The sequence below is a fragment of the Scomber scombrus genome, chromosome 1, assembly GCF_963691925.1.
Source record: "Scomber scombrus chromosome 1, fScoSco1.1, whole genome shotgun sequence".
NCBI classification, from domain to species: domain Eukaryota; kingdom Metazoa; phylum Chordata; class Actinopteri; order Scombriformes; family Scombridae; genus Scomber; species Scomber scombrus.
Window position 1 is genome coordinate 28,603,349 of NC_084970.1, and position 18,534 is coordinate 28,621,882.

The 18,534-nt window shown below is 41.7% G+C and overlaps 1 protein-coding gene across 7 annotated transcripts in view; it reads left to right on the top strand.

Moving 5' to 3' along the window:
• tle3b (TLE family member 3, transcriptional corepressor b) overlaps nt 1–12,760 on the top strand; it is a 31,518-nt gene extending 18,758 nt beyond the window's left edge. For 5 of the 7 annotated variants that reach the window (XM_062424977.1, XM_062424984.1, XM_062425001.1 and 2 more), the window contains 13 exons: nt 11–71; nt 2,888–3,004; nt 3,907–3,957; nt 4,375–4,530; nt 5,479–5,614; nt 6,163–6,335; nt 6,940–7,016; nt 7,141–7,390; nt 8,272–8,519; nt 8,665–8,812; nt 9,004–9,154; nt 10,581–10,657; nt 11,286–12,760. In XM_062424977.1, coding sequence (XP_062280961.1) covers nt 11–71; nt 2,888–3,004; nt 3,907–3,957; nt 4,375–4,530; nt 5,479–5,614; nt 6,163–6,335; nt 6,940–7,016; nt 7,141–7,390; nt 8,272–8,519; nt 8,665–8,812; nt 9,004–9,154; nt 10,581–10,657; nt 11,286–11,393 — 1,753 coding nt within the window. In that variant the 3' untranslated portion in view covers nt 11,394–12,760. The remainder of the gene's footprint in view (nt 1–10; nt 72–2,887; nt 3,005–3,906; nt 3,958–4,374; nt 4,531–5,478; nt 5,615–6,162; nt 6,336–6,939; nt 7,017–7,140; nt 7,391–8,271; nt 8,520–8,664; nt 8,813–9,003; nt 9,155–10,580; nt 10,658–11,285) is intronic. The other 2 variants (XM_062425002.1, XM_062425004.1) reach the window with 1 other exon arrangement.
• The last annotated feature ends 5,774 nt before the right edge of the window (nt 12,761–18,534 follow it).

An 18,534-nucleotide genomic window follows, 5' to 3' on the forward strand; every position in this document is an offset into this window, starting at 1 on the left:
TTCTCTCTCCTGGACCCTCATCTTTTCACTCGCCTCTGGCTCTTCCTCTGAAAGAACGCGAGTCCAGCACGGTACGTTGACTCTCCCGCTCTCCATCTCCTGTGTGTCTCTTGACTTTGCCGGGTCTCTGGCTCTCTGTGTTTGGTGATTAGGTGTACTTTACATAGACTTAAGCTCTCAGTTCAATAGAAATTCATGCTGTCCGTATAAGAACACACACATTTTTTGGTACTCAGGGGGGTATAAGCTGACTGAAATCAAATAATGAAGTCTGGCCAAATAAGCCAGTGCCATCTAATCCAGGTGGAAAATGATTCCAATCACTGGGCAGGGAATAGTAGGCAGCTACCTCCTTTAATTTCAGCACAATTAAAAGGGACTTTGACTCTCCTTCTATTCTTCCATCATCACTTTAAAGGATTTACTGTTGCATGTGTTCAATACCTGACTCCTTTTCATCTCCTTTTTATCTACACTTTCTCCTCCTTTCTCTTCTGCACATACCTTCATTCTCTGCATTCACTTCTTATCTCATTCATTTAATTCTTACACCACTTCTTCTCTCCCGCTCTACTGTCTGTCTGTCTCTCTCTCTCTCTCTCTCGCTCGCTCCCTTCTCATGTTAAAGTCCCTGTTTATTGGACTGGCTTAAAGCTCTCAGCTAGCTGGAGCGTAATGCTCTGTTGGATCTGCTCGGTCAGATTGAGTTCCCATTGACTGGCCATCCTGAATGGGCCCACTCATGTCTGAAGGGAACTCAAACTCTTCCCCATCTCGTATGGTGACGAGCGCCTGCCAGCAGGACTGCCTTACCTGATCTCTCCTTACAGCACACACATACACACACACACACACACACACACTCTCACACGCAGAGTCTTCCTGTACTGTTGTCTCGGGTCATCTGATACGAGAGTTGGAGGCAAGTACAGGGTTATTGAGTCTAAACAATCCTTTAAAGGTCACAGTCTCAGATACACAGACAGGCTGTAATGCTTTAGGAGATTTTTTCTTCTGTCAGACAACATCTCTCTCCTTGTGCTTCACACCAAGGCCAACTAAAACTCTCTTTGCCTCCCCTGCACACAACAGTAGCTGAACAAATTTCCATATTTTGACCTGAGATGGAGGGAAGTGGAAACAGTAGAGAGAGCTGCTGGGTTAGCTGAAACAGTCCGGAAAAGTCTGATTCTTTGTGTGTTGGTCAAAAATCAAGGGCACTTTGTGAAGGGGGTAGCGATTGTGTTTGTCTGCCATTAACTGCTCAACCTTCACACTCGGCTCTCCTCGGCTCAGGACGTCTTTTTTTTTTTCCTGCTCGGTTACCTTTCTCTGCTGCTCTTCTTTCATTTCCCCTCAGCTGCAGCCAAGAAGTCAGATATCTTTCTTCTACCCCTTTCACCATATCTGTCTGTTTCTAATGAAGGCAGGGATTTGTTGAGCTGCCTGTCAGTGTGGGCTGGCCTCAGAGTTCGCTCCCTCCCTGCCCGTTGGCCTGTTTGGCAGTGCCACCCCACCACACCAGTGCCCAGACTACAAAAACCCCGTTTGCAGCTTCTGAGAGAGTGCCAGCCTGTCCGGGCATTCCCACTAGTGGGGAGAACTCATTGCCACACTGCTATGCTCTCATTGCCTGCCAAGTTCCTTTCCTGTTTTGCTCTCTGTCTTTCTTCCTCTTTTTTTTCTTCTCATTTTCTCTCTCTGCCTCTTTCATGGCCCTTTTCTCTGCTGGCAACACCCTCTTTGTGTCTTCACATTGCACTCTTGTCCAGGTTTCCTCAATGGCCTCTTTCTTTCCTTCCTCTTTTTTTATTTTTTATTCTGGTTGATTTTCATGAACTTTCCTGTCAGTCATTTTCTAATGTTTGGCCTGCCACAGTGCACACAGTCACACTCAGTGACTCCAGCAGTCATTAACCTTGGTTTAACAGTTACAGAGTGAGAGATCCTGGTCACTTTTGTTTTTTATTTGCTTGTACTCGCATGTCACAGGCGGATAAATATGCAGCCAGGAATGTGAGCTGTGTTCACTTATATATTTAGAGTTGTTAATGTTGCTTCAAGCGTGTCTGACCAGGTCACTTTGAGGGTCTACAGGAGGATTAGGTGTCAGGTTGTGAGTTTAAACACACACATCCTCCGCTGCACTCTGCTCCCTCCTCACACTCCACCTCTCTCCTCACCTCTCCTTAATCTGCCCAGTGCATCACCTTGCCTGGGAGTTAATGTTTTTGTCTTCCAGTGGTGTTCTGTGGATTTGCTCAGCTGCTTCGTCTGTTTCCTCTTTGCTCCATTGCCTTGGCAGCAGCTGGGCTGAGCTATCCCAGAATAATCTTCTGCCCCCTCTATCCCAAATCAGTCCAGTTCTGTCCAGGAGCATTGTGCGCTTAGCTTTACAGTCAATATTGTCACTGCTTTGAGAAAAGAACCGGCTCCAGAGCCAAGCCTGGACAGGATAGCTTTTGGTAGTTTCTGGTTTTTCTGGTTTCTGAGGGTTTGTCACTTCCTGCATTTAAGCCCCAAAACATCCACTTGACTGAAGGGCCAATTCTGGCAGGGCAGAGCTTTCTCTTTCTCTCACTCGCTCTCTTTTTAAATGGCTTACATCTGCCGCTTTCCTTCACTAACAGAGAAGTTGATTTGTGTGCAGACAGTTCGTTACTTAACATCGTGCCAAGATGAAGAACAATAACACAATACAGACAGAGCTCACTGATTCTCATTTAAGCTGCAATTCTACAGTCATAATAATGCCCAAACGAGTCTAGTCCTGCTCTTGTGTATGATACATGTTTATAGAAAGTTTCTGAGGGTGCACAGAGTCAAAGATTTGTCTGAATGAGAAGTGACTGTTGACTGATGCTGTCTGTCTGCATGTTGTTGGCAGAATAACTCGGTGTCACCGTCAGACAGCCTGCGGGCAGCCAGCGAGAAGCACCGCGGCTCATCTGATTATGGCCTCGACTCCAAGAAACGCAAAGTAGACGACAAGGACAGCAGATATGTGAGTGTTGTTGTTTATTGCTTGTGTTGTTTTTGATGAAGCTTTTTAATGTTTTTTTTATGAGTTTATAACCCTCATACTTAGCTGCAGGCAGACTAAGGAGCACTACAGTGTAAGATTATTAACTATGCTGAAAAATATTATATAACTTCAGGGATATAAGTTAAGTATTAGCAAACCAAAATATAACAGGAAACTAACTAACATCTTATGTATGACCAAAAACAGTGGTGGTTATATAATACAATAACAGGTAATGCTTTAATTTAGGGGTCTGTAAATTCTTAATAAGTTTCCTGGAAAGATGATATAATTGGGCACTAATTATAAATGAAATAAATAAATACATCATTCAATTGGTGCATTTTCAATTCCATAAATCCAATTAAATGCTAAGCTAATGCAACCTAGAGTCTTCTAGTCAGTTGTTAGTCAGCAGCCTTTTGTTCACAGGCAACCTACAATTTAACATGTATGAAGAATATAGTTTCCAAGAATAAATTAAAGATTAATGAATAATGAATCTTTGCTTGTTTGTAAATTATACAGTTCTTTCAACAACTTATTTTAAACTCAACACAACTAATTTTATGTTGAATAAAGGTCTCAGAATACCCCCCGGTAAATAATTAATACCAAATGACATCGTTCTTTCCAGGAAACTTAGAAGAAATATGAAAAGAAGGTATAGAGTTATTATAAAAAAGATTCATTAAGTCCAGCATGTGTGTATATATACTGTATCTTAAGTAAAGGAAATACCAAAGTATACTCAGTTTTAAAATATAAATAGTCCTTTATAACAAACTATTTATGAAATATTGGACTGGTTTATGTTTGTTGCCTTTTTTTTACTAGTGTTATTGTTCTCTTAGTAATCTAAATGTCTCGCTTCATTTCAGGAGAGTGACGGAGACAAAAGTGACGACTTAGTGGTGGATGTTTCCAATGAGGTAAGTCTGCCATAAGGTAGAAGCTGCTCCACCACATTCCACAGTGCGAACGCTGCGTAGACACCGAACACAGCTCTCTTTTGTCAGTTGACTGTAGGAGCCTCAACACCTTCCTCATTGTAGCCAAAAAGTCTGTCATAATATCTGTCGTGTGTGCTTGCTTGCTGTGTTTCTTTTGTTATTCATTTAGAAAATAAGACAAAGAGCACAAAGAGAAAAGGGAGTGACAGGTGAATGAAAAGTGTTAGTGTGTGTGTGTGTGTGTGTGAAAGAGAGAGAGTAGGATCACGCACGAGTATATTTATCTGTGTTTGCACATGAGGCCCTGGTTTGTTTGACCTACATGTACATACCAGTGGCTTTCCTCCAGTCTGTTTGCTCAGTCTCTTTCTCTGTCTGTCTCGTTTAACTCTGTAGGATCCGGCCACCCCTCGGGTTAGCCCCGCTCACTCTCCTCCAGAAAATGGCTTGGATAAATCGCGAGTCCTGAAGAAGGATGCAGCCCCCAACAGCCCCGCCTCTGTCGCATCCTCAGGCAGCACGCCGTCCTCCAAAGCAAAGGACCACGCCCATGTGAGTGTGAGGGACACACTGATAAACCAGAGAAGATGAAATAAGGAGGTTACAGTGGAGGGGCTGAAGGGTGAACTGACAGACTAAAGGGCGTTTGTCAAGTGAAGTGGGTGTCTGTGTGAAGGACTAATACGCAGGAGGCTTAGCAGTTGGCTGCTGTGAGGGGCTTGAAGGGGCAGAGGGTGGATGCACTCTCAGGAAATCAAAATCTGTGGCTCACTCCTCTCAATCTCCTTTATGGCTTACCCAATAAATGGTCATTTCTTCCTCGCCCCAAAGCTGTAAATAACCTAGAGACACGGTGGCGAGGGAACTGCTGTCTCCCTCCTCTCCTCCCTCCTCTCATCTTCCCTTTACTCTAATACTGAAGCTCTCGCTAACCAGGCTAGAACACTTCATGCATCGGTTTTACATAAACCATTTCACCAAGGATTAAGATAGATTTATAGTCCACATCATTGCCCTCCACCTCCAAGACACCCAACTTCTCTCCATCCCTCATTAGTGTGTGTCACCAGGCTAACCCCCCCCACCCCCACACACACACACACTCCTCTCCCCTCAATCTGCAAAGAAAGAAAGAGATGGATTAATTATGAGAGGAGTGTTTGGGCCACCATCTTGCTTCTGTAGCCACTCTTAACAAGCTTGACTTCTGAGCAAAGGTTTATGCCCCTACCCCCACACACACACACATGACTGTAATGAAGTGTCAGTGTTAGATTGGATTACCTTGAGCCGTCCACTCAGATTGTCACTCTGGATTTTCCTGCCAGTGGGGGGATTTTCGACTCACTGGGGGATTTTAAAAAAAGAACTCTGGCAGGAATTACTTGAGGACAGTTTCATTTTTCTGTGTGTTTGTGTTTATGTGGCTGAATGAGAGTAAGTGAGTGAACTCCCAAAACAAGGTTGTACCAAGAGGTTAAAGAGTGTTTCTGTTTTTAGAACGACAAGTCGTCCACACCGAGCCTCAAGTCCAACACACCCACACCCAGGAATGAGGCCCCCACGCCAGGAACCAGCACCACTCCAGGACTACGGCCTCTGACGATGGGCAAACCACCCGGCATGGAGGCATTAGGTACGTTAACACACATGCTGACCTTCACTAAGACTGGACATAGTGTCATAAAAATAATCAAATTCAAGAACAAAACTACTTGCATGCTGATGTCAGCAGTTGAGATGTTTGTGACGTTCGTCTAATTTAAGAGCTTTAGCATGCTAACCTTTTTTAGTACAAAATACAGCTGATAGGAACTGTCATTAATTTTAAATGTGCAGGTATTACATAAACGTACTGGACAAATTAAAAAAATTGACCTGATCACCAAAGTAATTTGAATTCCTCCCCTGGGGACCATGAACAAAATTTCATGCCAGCACATTTAATAGTTGAGGTATTTTAGTCTGGAAAAAGGCAGACAGGAATTACCATATTCAGAGTCATGCTGCTAACACGACTAAAAACACCAAATATTCCCTGGTATTAGCTTTGTGTTTTACATGATGAATATCTGAATATCTTCAGGTTTAAAAGTGCTGGTCTGGTTTGACAGGATAGACAGATTAACAGATTAACTCTCCTGCAGCGTCTCAATAAATTCATTTAAATGATCTTTTCTCTAGCTGCCCCTGCCCTGCGCACACCTCTCTCCATTGCGGGTTCCTACGCCACCCCGTTTGCCATGATGGGTCATCATGAGATGAACGGATCCCTGACGAGTCCGGGCGTCTATCCTGGCCTCATTTCACCACAGATGAGTGCAGCAGCTGCTGCCGCTTACGGACGCTCACCAATTGTAAGTATTTCAGTGTGTGACTGAATGAATGATGTTTTTTCATACCTATACATTCATATATTCCACTTCCATCAGATTGACACAAGCCCTCACCAGCGCCTGTATGAATAATCCACCACGGCTGTAGGTTGTAAAATCTGTTTGCAAAATGACTTTGAGAAACTTAAGCATTCATCCTCCATAACTCATTGTGAATATTTCTGCTTCGCTGGCTGCGGCTTGTTGTGTGTACATAATGAGAAAGTACAAAGACGGCCTCGCTCCTTCACTTTGATGTTAGTTAGTTAGCATTCTAAAGGCTTTAAAAAAAAAAGAGAGAAAAAAAAGGCTCACTCCCAAAATGAATCTCCATGTTTGAACATCTCCCAGGCTTTCATTAGCATTAGCAAGTGGGATGTTGTAGCCTTGTGTAAAGCTTGTCTGCATGCAATGAAGCTGAATCCGTGCCTTTCACGGGATTTGCCTGGAAACGATCTTATGAGGGTTCCTCAGGGTGTTAGCAGATAGGGCGAAGCATAATTTCCAATTTGAATATTAGGTTAGTCTAATTTATCTTTGCAGGTTATCAGTTGTTGACTCTTTCTTCTTCTTCTTGCTCACGCAGGCGGGGTTTGACCCTCATCCTCACATGAGAGCTCCAGGCCTGCCAGCAAGCCTCACTTCCATTTCTGGAGGAAAACCGTGAGTATTGGTGGTTTTAATGTTGCATTCAAATCTTTGTGGTACTAAAGCATTTTTTATCAACAGATGATATCTATTTCTTAGCTCAAACTGTCCATCTCTGCCTTCCTCTGTTTTTTTCCAGGGCTTATTCTTTTCACGTGAGTGCGGATGGTCAGATGCAGCCTGTGCCCTTCCCTCCAGATGCACTGATAGGCCCGGGCATCCCACGCCACGCTCGCCAGATCAACACACTGAGCCACGGGGAAGTGGTGTGTGCTGTCACCATCAGCAACCCCACGCGTCACGTCTACACCGGCGGCAAGGGCTGTGTCAAGATCTGGGACATCAGCCAACCTGGCAGCAAGAGCCCAGTGTCCCAACTTGACTGTCTGGTAACTAGTTGTTATTGTTTGTCACACATCGAGGAAGCGGAGAGTTTCAGATTTGTGTTTTTACTGTGGAAATCTCAAACTGGCATCAAGGCTTCCAACCAGAAAAGAAATTGAATGTACTCTGCTCTCTGCGATCGCTCTCCTTCATTAAGAGTTTTCATGAGCATCAAATGTAGCCTAACTCCACATCCCACCGTAGGTTTCCCCCCCAGATCCCAACAGACAGAGATGTGAATAATTCAGCAAAGTGTCTCACTGCTGTGCTGAAATAATCCTTGGTGAGAAAAAAAGCCTGCTGAGTAATGATGTTCTGATTGGCCAACCTTGTCTGCCATTACCCAGCTCATTACTTCCTCCCAACTGCCTCCCATTTCTCATTTTGATACTGCGGCTTCATGCTGTTCAACTCATATGGCCTCCCAACACCCTTAAGGTGCGTCCAGAGTGCAATTGGGTCTTATAAAGCCATCAGAGGTGCTGCTTTAATTCGACTAGGGGCTTCCACAGTCCTATTGATCTCTGATTTCCTGCTCTCTTGGTTGGAGCCTGGCCAACAGCTGCAGCTCCTCTCTCTCTCTCTCTCCCCGTGCATCTCTTGTTAAAGCTGACAACCACATCTTCACTATAACATCAAAGAGAGGGAGCTGCATTCATAAAACTTCACATGTCAAAGAAAAGCTGCTCTTGAGTTTAAGTGGAGATTTGTCTTGACGTGGCTACACTCAAGTATGCGGCTAATCTCTGTGTTGCTCAACAGAATTGTAATTGTTCTTAACCTCAGATCGTGCTGTTTACATAAATATTTCACATTAACAAAAAAGACAGAAATATCATCCACTCATCAAGATCGTGACAACGCTCTCCTTTTGTGTCCACTCCAGAACAGGGACAATTACATCCGCTCCTGCAAGCTGTTGCCTGACGGCCGCACCCTGATCGTGGGTGGTGAGGCCAGCACACTGACCATCTGGGACCTGGCCTCACAGACGCCCCGCATAAAGGCAGAGCTCACTTCCTCTGCTCCAGCCTGCTACGCACTGGCCATCAGCCCTGACGCCAAGGTCTGCTTCTCCTGCTGCTCTGATGGAAACATCGCTGTGTGGGACCTCCATAACCAGACCCTCGTTAGGTCAGTGCTTTGGATGCTACAGTGATTCCTTCATACGCAGCCCTTTGTGTTTGATGAATTAAATAGTAGACACCATTATTGTTAAACTTAGGAGGGCTTTCTCCTCTGTTCCTGACTTGATGTGTGGCATTTTGTGTTATCTCAGGCAGTTCCAGGGCCACACAGACGGAGCCAGCTGTATCGACATCTCCCACGATGGGACCAAACTGTGGACCGGAGGGCTGGACAACACAGTCCGCTCCTGGGATTTGAGAGAGGGACGGCAGCTCCAGCAACATGACTTTACCTCACAGGTAGACAGAAGCCCCGATAAAGAAATTCATTGTTCCTTCTGTTCAGTGCAAAGTCGAGTTAGAGGAATATGCACCGCATCTTTTAAGTGACCTTAATCAACATCTTCTTTATAAGTGTTTAAATCGTCATTGGACTGGAATGCAGAGATGTTCCTGCAGAGGTGTGACCCAGCTCTGTTGTCTTGTTGCAGATCTTCTCGCTGGGTTACTGTCCCACTGGAGAATGGTTGGCTGTGGGCATGGAGAGCAGTAATGTGGAGGTGTTGCACCACACCAAGCCTGACAAGTACCAGCTGCACCTACACGAAAGCTGTGTGCTCTCACTCAAGTTCGCCTACTGTGGTAAGCAAAATTATTTATTGTATTTATTTGTGTGCACACATACAGACATATAGGGAAAAACTCATCTTTGCACTGCTTTTTGTCTCATTAGTCTGCATTACTAAGGATGCCAAATTCATTCTGTTTGTTTGTCCAATACTTTTAGTCCAGATCAGACTGCCAGGTTAATGAAATTTTGTATTCATGGCTCCCACGAGATGGTTTCTAATAATTTTGTTAACCTGAGAAATGATATGAATTCGTTGCCACATCAAGTCAAACTTTAATTTAATGTTTAACTCGTTTCATTTGGTGACACCATTTTTTGGGGGAATTTGTGGAGTTCAGTGCGAGTTCTGCTATTTTTAGTATCAAGTATCTGACATAATAGAGAAGGCTTTGAAACACATTTAGGCCACAATGCAAAGAGATGACAGAAAATAAATTTTTTTATGCATGTGGAGTTCTGCTGGAGGAAATGGACTCATGACTTAAAATCATGTTTACACTTGTACTGTACTAACCCTAACCCTGTCTTTTATTTTTGTCTTGCAATAATCTGATTAAGTTGAGACACAGACGTACAAACTGTGGCAACAGTATCCGGTAAAACAAGCAGCTACTATGATTGGTTGCTGGTCAGCTGAGTAAAAACAGTTTCTGTAGACGATGAAATGATTCAAACCTCCAGTGACTGTTTGTTTTTAGTCGAGTCATTTAAAGGATGAACTCCTAATGATTGAATCTTATTTGTAAGAATTACAGTAAATATTTCGAGCTGAAATGTCAGATCGCTGCTTGCTAACATCAATCTGTATAGTCTAAAATGCATTTAGTTCATGCTTTTAGTCGAATGCATCAACTGTTATTTTACAAACATTCTCATTAAAAGGGAAATTAGTTTTTACTTTGCCTGCTCCGATCATTCTGCCTGTCGGGCAGACCAGCTGGTTTCAAGTTTAAAGCTCAGACAAATGAGATTTTACTATCGCCAGACTTTTCTTCTTCCAGAAGTGTCAGTATTCATTTCCCCTCAAAAGACCCCCCACAGCACATGCTCATATCTCTGGCTCTACAGAACTGGTTAATTCAAATAACACTCGCTGCTTCAGAGCTCTTGCTGTCACTAATTAAATCATTAGCCAACTAGTCAGTTGGGTAATTAATCAGAGGGTGATTTAAATAATTATCAGAGTTGAAATGGTGTGGGTCTCCTTCATTATGGGCATTTTATGATCGTTTATGTAATGGTATTTTCCTCAATTAGGTTTTTATGGCCATTGATGGATCAGGTCATTAAACAGTCATACGTTAGAGGTGTAAATCCCTTTTGTCAAACTAGAAAAGACTGGCGAGGTTTGTGTGGACAAACATTACTCTATGTGTGTTTGTGTGTAAACAAACAGGTTCAGATTGTATCCTCAAGGTGTCTGTTCTGTGATTGCAGGTAAATGGTTTGTGAGCACAGGGAAGGACAATCTGCTGAATGCATGGAGGACTCCCTATGGGGCCAGTATATTCCAGGTAAGTCAGATCAAACAACACACAATTAAACAAAATGATATAAAGTAATATTAAAAACAAAAAAAAAATGTTTGCAATACACCGCTGGGGTTAAATCAGAAGCAGAATTCATTTTCTTCAGTCAGGCACTTCTGGTTACGTTGTAAGAACATTTCAAAGCATTGTTTGCTGCTCTTCAACCTGAGAGAGACGTCCTGTCAAAATCATGTGATAAAATAACCTCAACTCTATAAAGACTTAGAAGCATTTTAAGTGATAATTAACACTTATACTCATATCATAATGTTATTTGATAATCAAATTATTGTCTTAGTCAATTGTCACGCAAAACTTGCAGCTTCCTAAATGTGAGGATTTCCTGTCATTCATGAAAGTAAACTGAATTTTTGACTGTCGATCAGACCATATGAGAGATTCTAGGAATTTACTGACCTCCTACACAATTTACTGACTTATTTTAAAACAAAATGATGAATCAATAATGAAAATATTTGTTAGTTGCAGCCCTACTTGCTCATTATATAGATAGTTCTGCTATATAACCTGAGAAATAAGAGATTAACAGTTTGTATTGAATATGGAAATAGCAGAGTGGAGAGTTAATCATTAATTATTTTTACCTCTACAGTCCAAGGAGTCGTCCTCCGTCCTGAGCTGTGACATCTCCGCAGACGACAAATACATCGTGACAGGTTCTGGAGACAAGAAGGCCACCGTCTACGAGGTCATCTACTAGAGAGCAAAGGAGGCTCGAACTCTGCTTCAGCACTTCTACTGAGATGAATTTTCTGCCTTCACCCCCCCGACCATCATCTGTGGACGGGAATAAACTGGCCGAGAATTACTGAAGATGTGGAAAACTTTACTGGTGGAAATGAAAGGAGCTATTGGCCCATGGATACTTTTTTTTGGTCCTTTTTTTCTTGGAGGGTTTATCTTTGGGTTGCACATTTTTTGTGACTTCTGAAAAAACACATTTTTTGAGAATATTTGGAAGCAGTGCTTCATTTCTGAGAACCTCGTTCACCAGACGTCTTGTGAAAAGTGTACATACTGGATTAAATAAGACATTTTATATATATTATAAAAAATATATATATTTTCATGTCCTGGGTGTACTTGTGATGGATTGTTTTGGCCCTCTCTCTCTCTCTTACGCCATGATATTTGAGCGGGAGAGCCGAGCATAGATTAGAACTTTTTAACTATTTTACCTTTTGATTTTCTTAAAGCACATTCTCCATGCTGACTTTTTTCAAAAATCAAACAGAGGAGCATGAAACTTGTAAAGTAGGACGTTTTGTGGAGATTTTAAAAATGGCCTTTTGTCACAGTGCTCTTACCGGACGATGATAATGTATTCTGATCTGTAACGTGGAGCCCTCCGCTGGTTTGGACCACTGTGGGACCCAGCGGGACACTATGATTCAGGATGGATGTAAATTTAATTCATATATATAAATATATATAAAGACTTTTTTAAAGTGTACTAAGTGTACTGCTCTGTCTGTGCTATCTTTCTCCCTGTTTGTTTTACCTTGTTAGATGATGGGAGATAGCGAACGTTTAATGTTTAGCCTAACCCTTGGACCTCAGTTGGCAGCAGAAGCACTGCAGCAGGCACAAACTGAATGACAATGTGCTTTTTGCTAACTTTTACGTAATATGGATGTTGAATTGCACCATTGATTTCTTGGCTACAGACTTAACTCAAATAGTCCAATCTGTGCTATTGGAATCTTTCTGCCCTTTGTATCTTATCAATATTCTTGGAAATTGTTTGGTCGGCCGTGACGGTGCAGAAAGACCTGATTAACTGCACAAATCGGTCTGTCTTTATAAAAATGATCAGTGCCTGTAGTTGCTCGTGAGGCTAGAGCGATACGGCACTAAAATACAACAGGAATACAGGAATGAGTAAATAGTGTCTCCCATGTCGACGTGAAGACTTCAGTGAATAATTCTGGTTTCTACACTGTGCTCCTGACACTGTCAGCGTTTACCACAGAAAACAAAAAAGGGCGAAATCCGCCCGTCCCGCTGAATCACACCAAAGTATGTAGCAAATGCTGTCAGCACTGAAAAGAAATGTACAGTTGTTAATAAATCAATAAAACTGTTTTTGTAGAATGGCCCATTTTCTTGTGATTTACCTACAAATAAACGCTAAATTTTGTAAGTTTATGGGAATAACTGAGTAATGATGGAGTGAAATAGTCTGGATAAATGTTTTCCCCTCCTGTTCCTCTTCTGGGGTTGCTGAGGTCATATACTTTTTATTTTTTGGAGGGAATTTGAGGGTTTTATGAACCTGAAGGGAACTTTATATCCAACAATTAAATGAATAGTTTGACATTTTATTCAATATTATTATTTGCTTTCTTGCTGGTGGTTCGAGAGATGCTTAGTTTAGCGTAAAGACTGGAAACAGTTAGTTTAGCTTTGTCTGCAGGTAATATAATCCACCTAATGAACATCTAAAGATTTCTGATTAAGTAGTGTTAAGTAAGTGTTAACATGTTGCTGTTTTAAAAGAAGTTACGTGCTAGACTGCTGTTGTTGTTGCATCCCCGGTGGGAGACTATGAAACTGTCCTGCATGAAACTACAACTATTGATTTCCACAATCTTGTCATCTAACCCACAGCAAGAAAGCAAATCAGCATATTTTTCTGTATTTCTTAAAAAAATAAATAAAAAAAAGTCTACCATGTATCGCTAAAACAGAACACGACAAATTTTGGTGAAAATGTTCCACACATACTGTAACAAATTGGTTGCCTACCTCTTCACTGTGAGACTAGTTTTCCCTTCTCAGAATATTTCATCACATCGTGACCCCTCAGATGCTGTGGCCCCTTGAAGGTCCCCTGACCCTCAGGATGAAAACCAACAACAAACACATCACAGTTCTCTTGTCTCTCAAAAAAACGTCAGCAGTTAAGGCTAATTCATCGTAAGTCGCTTAAGAATTGTGTCGGTATTGTATCTTCGACAGAGTAAATTGCTTCATGACACTTTCATGTCGCACTTGGAGAATTTTTTCATGTCGTCATATTTTGTTGTTCAGTGTCACTGGGTTGTGTTACTTTAGATATTTGTAACACAAACCAGTGTGTCACAATCTTTAGATATTTGTAACATCCTTGTTTAAGAAGTCCTAGTCAGGATGATAAAACACTAATGTAACTGAACAAGCCTGCTGGAGGATAGTGACTGGTTACCTTTTATAGAGGTATGCATTAAAAATGTTTAGCGACTAGTGTCGAGTGACCTACCATAAATCTTTTGCTATCCTCAGTGTGTCCGCCTTCTTTGTGACCATCATCATCTTCATCATCATCAGTCCTGTGGGTTTGCCTCAGACGGAAATCCACACTGTAGCATTTGAGGTTAAATCTTGTGTGTTGTTGAGCTGTGTAGATAGGCAGCACACAGAATAAAATATATTAGTGTTTAGTTGATCCATTTGGACGGCAGATAAGAGAAACTGAGACTCAAGCTTCTCCTAAATTCTGAGTGAAAACAGTTACATGTTGCTGAGGGTCAGTACTGGGGTATAAGTTAGTGTGGTGGACACACTCGGTACTACAGCAGCATCATGTGACAAACACTGTCACTCAGGAACATTAACTCTCTATCCATCTTCAAATCCCGTCTAAAAACCCACCTCTTCAAACTTTCATACTCACTTTAATTTGTCATCCACCCTGCAGTTTCTGATTTTATTTGTTTTTTATTGCACTTACATGTGTCCTTTAAATCGTTGTTGATGTGTTGTGTAAGGCGACCTTGAGTGCCCTGAAAGGCGCCTTAAATAAAATGTATTATTATTATTATTAAATGTGAATACATATTCTGAGCATCACAAACCATCTGAAAGGACTGTTTTTCAATTCAGTGCAATAACTGTTAACACTGAGTGATCAAAGTATTTTATCCCATTCATGTGTGTGGGGAGCAAACAGAAATGCAAGCGTGAGGAAGCCCAAGAGTGGAGATTCTTGATGGACCGCTACGACGTGCAAACAAAAAGTCACGTGACCGACGGTGGAAGCCAAGATAGCGCGACTGCTGGCGAGCTAATCCACATGTTTACATTTGTCCTGACCGACCGCTTCTGGCTGTGGAGATGTTACACTTCACCTCATCTTCACCTTCATCTCACAGCACAGCAGCTGTGGGTTTGACACATTTGGATACATTTCTGATTATTGACTGATTATTAAAAATGATGTTTGTTGTCTAATAATTACACTGGCATTGAGCTTTGTCCTTTTTTATTATCTAATAATTCTCTGGATATGCTGAACAGAGTTGCTGGTCATCTTCAACTAGACGACACGAGTGAGAATATATAATAGATAGAAGTGATAATAGATCTGTAAAACAATCTGAAGAGATTATTAGATGTTTATTTATTCTTAATAGATATGTCATATTTTGGAGGAAGGTTAGCTTGCTACACACCTGTTTCTTAATAATTTTCATCATATTTTTAAATGTTTGCATTGTTCAAAACTTAATAAAGTTGAAAGAATAAACACAGCCGGTTGATTAATGAGCTTCTTTGCTGTTTCCCTGCTAGAAGAGCTAGCAGCTCTATTCAAACCTAACCTACAGATGCAGTTCTTCTTAATACATCCATGTACCAATTAAATTTGCTAACAGCCAATTATCTACCTGTGTCAATATTCAGCTGAATGCCAGACCAAACACCACATTGTTATTGAATCCACAACTCCACCAGACTGTAAATTCACACACAGGATGATTATGAAAAACAGGAGCCAAATGCCGCCGTACACAGAGAAATCAAGTAGTCGCTGTTGGTGTCATTTCTGGTAATGGGAGCCGTTAAAAGTTGCGGTTGTGACACACAGACTTTCTAATATATTTGTCACCGCACACGCCAATATGAAACAAGTGAAGTGTGACAGAGAGAGAGGAGATCTAAACTGAAGCGAAAGGTGTGAGAGAGACACAGACTGTTGTTGTGAGTTAATGGGTTTGTTTCCAGACGGGATGGTTTGTGGTTTCAGGCCTGCTGACAGGAGTAATGGTGGAGGGGATGAGACACACAGCTCTGGATCTGTGCGGCTTGCCAAGCCACACACACACACACACACACACACACACACACACACACACACACACACACACACACACACACACACACACACACACACACACACACACACACACACACAAACACACTGTGACTAGTCTGTTGCTTCACTTGAATCACAGAACCATCACAGACGCATTCAGTCACACTCACATTTCACACACTCCCACACACACACACACACCTAAGAAAAACACTATTTGAGAATTTGTGGCTTTTTTGCTAATTATCAGGGATGATTGTGTAACGACAACCAGCATGTCATCATGTCAATTGCAACTTTTGGCTTTAATTGTCATATATTTTGTTACAGACAGATCCATAAGATCACTCATCACATACACTATTAATGTCTGTGCATCCTGTTTCACTGACTCACCGCTCTGGCAGTTTCCATGTCTCTTCCTTCTCTCGTCTCTTTTTCTTCTCCCACGTTCTCTCCCATTCTCTTGTTCTGCTCCCACCACAGGTGGCAAGTGCATTCATTTTCACTTTTGTGGGGGTGCTGGCTGTAAGGCTGTGATTTCTTACTGTGTATGTGAGAGAGAGGGAGACGGGGTGGTTAGGGATGCAATATGGGGTGACATCTTTGCCATGAATTTCACCTAGCTGTGTGGGTTGAAAGCTCTGTACATGACTGAGCTGTGCATGTAACCATCTATATATTTTATTCAAATATCTGCACAGCACAAGGAATAAAAGTTGTCCCTTTGCAACCCTGTCTGTTAAAAAAATGGCATTCATACACCACTAAATAATAATAATAACCTTATTTTATACAGCACCTTTAACAACCGAGTTTACAAGGTGAAAGACAAAGCAATACAATACAATACAAAAGCAAAGACATACGACACAGAAGGCAATAACAAGATCGACATCAAGAAGATAGGGGGTAAAAGGCAATGAAAAACAGTAAAGAGTTGATAAAAAAAGATTAAAAGGCGATAAAAAAGAGGACATCACATAAAAAAGAAGTGATTTAAAAGAGGTCACTGATTCTGGGAGCTTTATCTCCTCAGGCAGGTCTCAAAGCCGAGGAGCCCTGATGGCAAACGGTTTTGTCAGAAACATGACGTTGCAATCAGGTCTTTTTCAGTATTAAAAAATGCTGATTTCTTGTATCGCTCAAGAGTTGCAGGGTGTAATTTCTACACTAAGAATTGATTACAATGCAGGTAAATCCAAAGCCTGTGGTCACATATATTATTCAGATGTATTTGGATTAGTGCTCTGATGGCTGGTTCCAGTTTGGATCCTGTTCCTGGTTAACAAAATACCCGGATTCATTACACTCTCAGGCTAACTTCATCTCTTGAATGAACTAGCTGACCCTGACCGTTTCTTTTACCTATGTGACAAACATCTCCGCTAATAGATTACACAAGTGACCACGAGTGGACGAGGCCGACAGAATAGTGACTCTAATCTGGAGAAATTATATAACTGATGTCAATATCTGGAGAATCCCAATATTAAACGTTTATGGATATCAAATTGATATTTTTAAGGTTATCAGCTTGATAGCTCTGTATGAGGGAATCCAGTATCTGTAGAAGTGGACTACACCTGTTATTTTAGCATGTCGAATAATTTAACATTAATGATAATCCTTATCCCTGATCTACATACTTCCTCCTATGTATTGCAGCTTCATTTCATCTAAACATCTGTTCTTCTGTTGTTTCTTCAGGACTGGACATACTACTTTGGGCTTCACGTACCCAAAAGGTGTACAGAGGTCATTAGGAGATATTGGCATCGTTGTTTCTTTAACAATTTATGTTTAAATGTTTTCTTTAATTTTTGATCCGACTTCAAGATTTGGATCAGCCAATACTTTTTTTTTGAGGTCTCAGGGGTGCATGTCAGCTCCTTGTAGACCTAAGTGTCAGCCTAAGTTTTTTTTTTTTTTTTTTTACTTTTAGCTGGAAAAAGATGACATATTGCATTTCAAGATGTCTCTGTTTTTTGTAAGTGTTTTGATATTGGCCTAATTTTAGATGTGTTACCCAAATAATATGTGGACATGTCTCATATTCCATTAAAAGAGCCATTTCAAATCATAGAAAGCACATTTGCTCCCTGCTAAAAGCTGACTGTGCTGCCGTGAAGGCTTCTAACCACTCTGAAAGGCTCGCCCTGTAAAATCCTGATGCAAGATGTTTTTGTTCTCTTGACAGTCAAGAGCTTTTTCCGTGAAGGAGAAATGATGCAGGGCGCTCTAACTCTCCCCCTCTCCATTTCTCTCCTCGGTCCATTTCAGCGGGGAGGCAAAGGTTTTACTCTCTTTCACCTGACAGCCTTCTGATTTCATCTCTCTTTTATGGCACCGCGAGACAAGATGGAGAGCAAAATGATGAGCCTTTCCTTTCTTTTCCTCCCCCATCTCTCTTTTCTCACCAAGACAACCTTTTATGTTTTCATCTTTCATTTCCACCATCTCCTTTACCTTCATCCCATCTTTTCAGCAGTAATACCCCTCCACATCTTTCTTCTCAGACCCCCCTCTTCACGTCTGTTCCTCTGCTTATGAGAGCGCATCGACTGGGCGAAACCAAGTAGCCTGGAGAGAGAAAGAGAGAGTAGAGTGTGTATTTTCTTAAAAAAAGAGGAACAGATGAAAAAAGAGAAGCTATCTGCTTTCTTTCTCACTCAGTGGATAACCAAGTGCTTGCATTGAAGCGGTGGGAGATTAAAGGAAGCTTGTGTAGAGGCACAGAGCGCTGGTGCTTCAGCTCCCAGAGGTC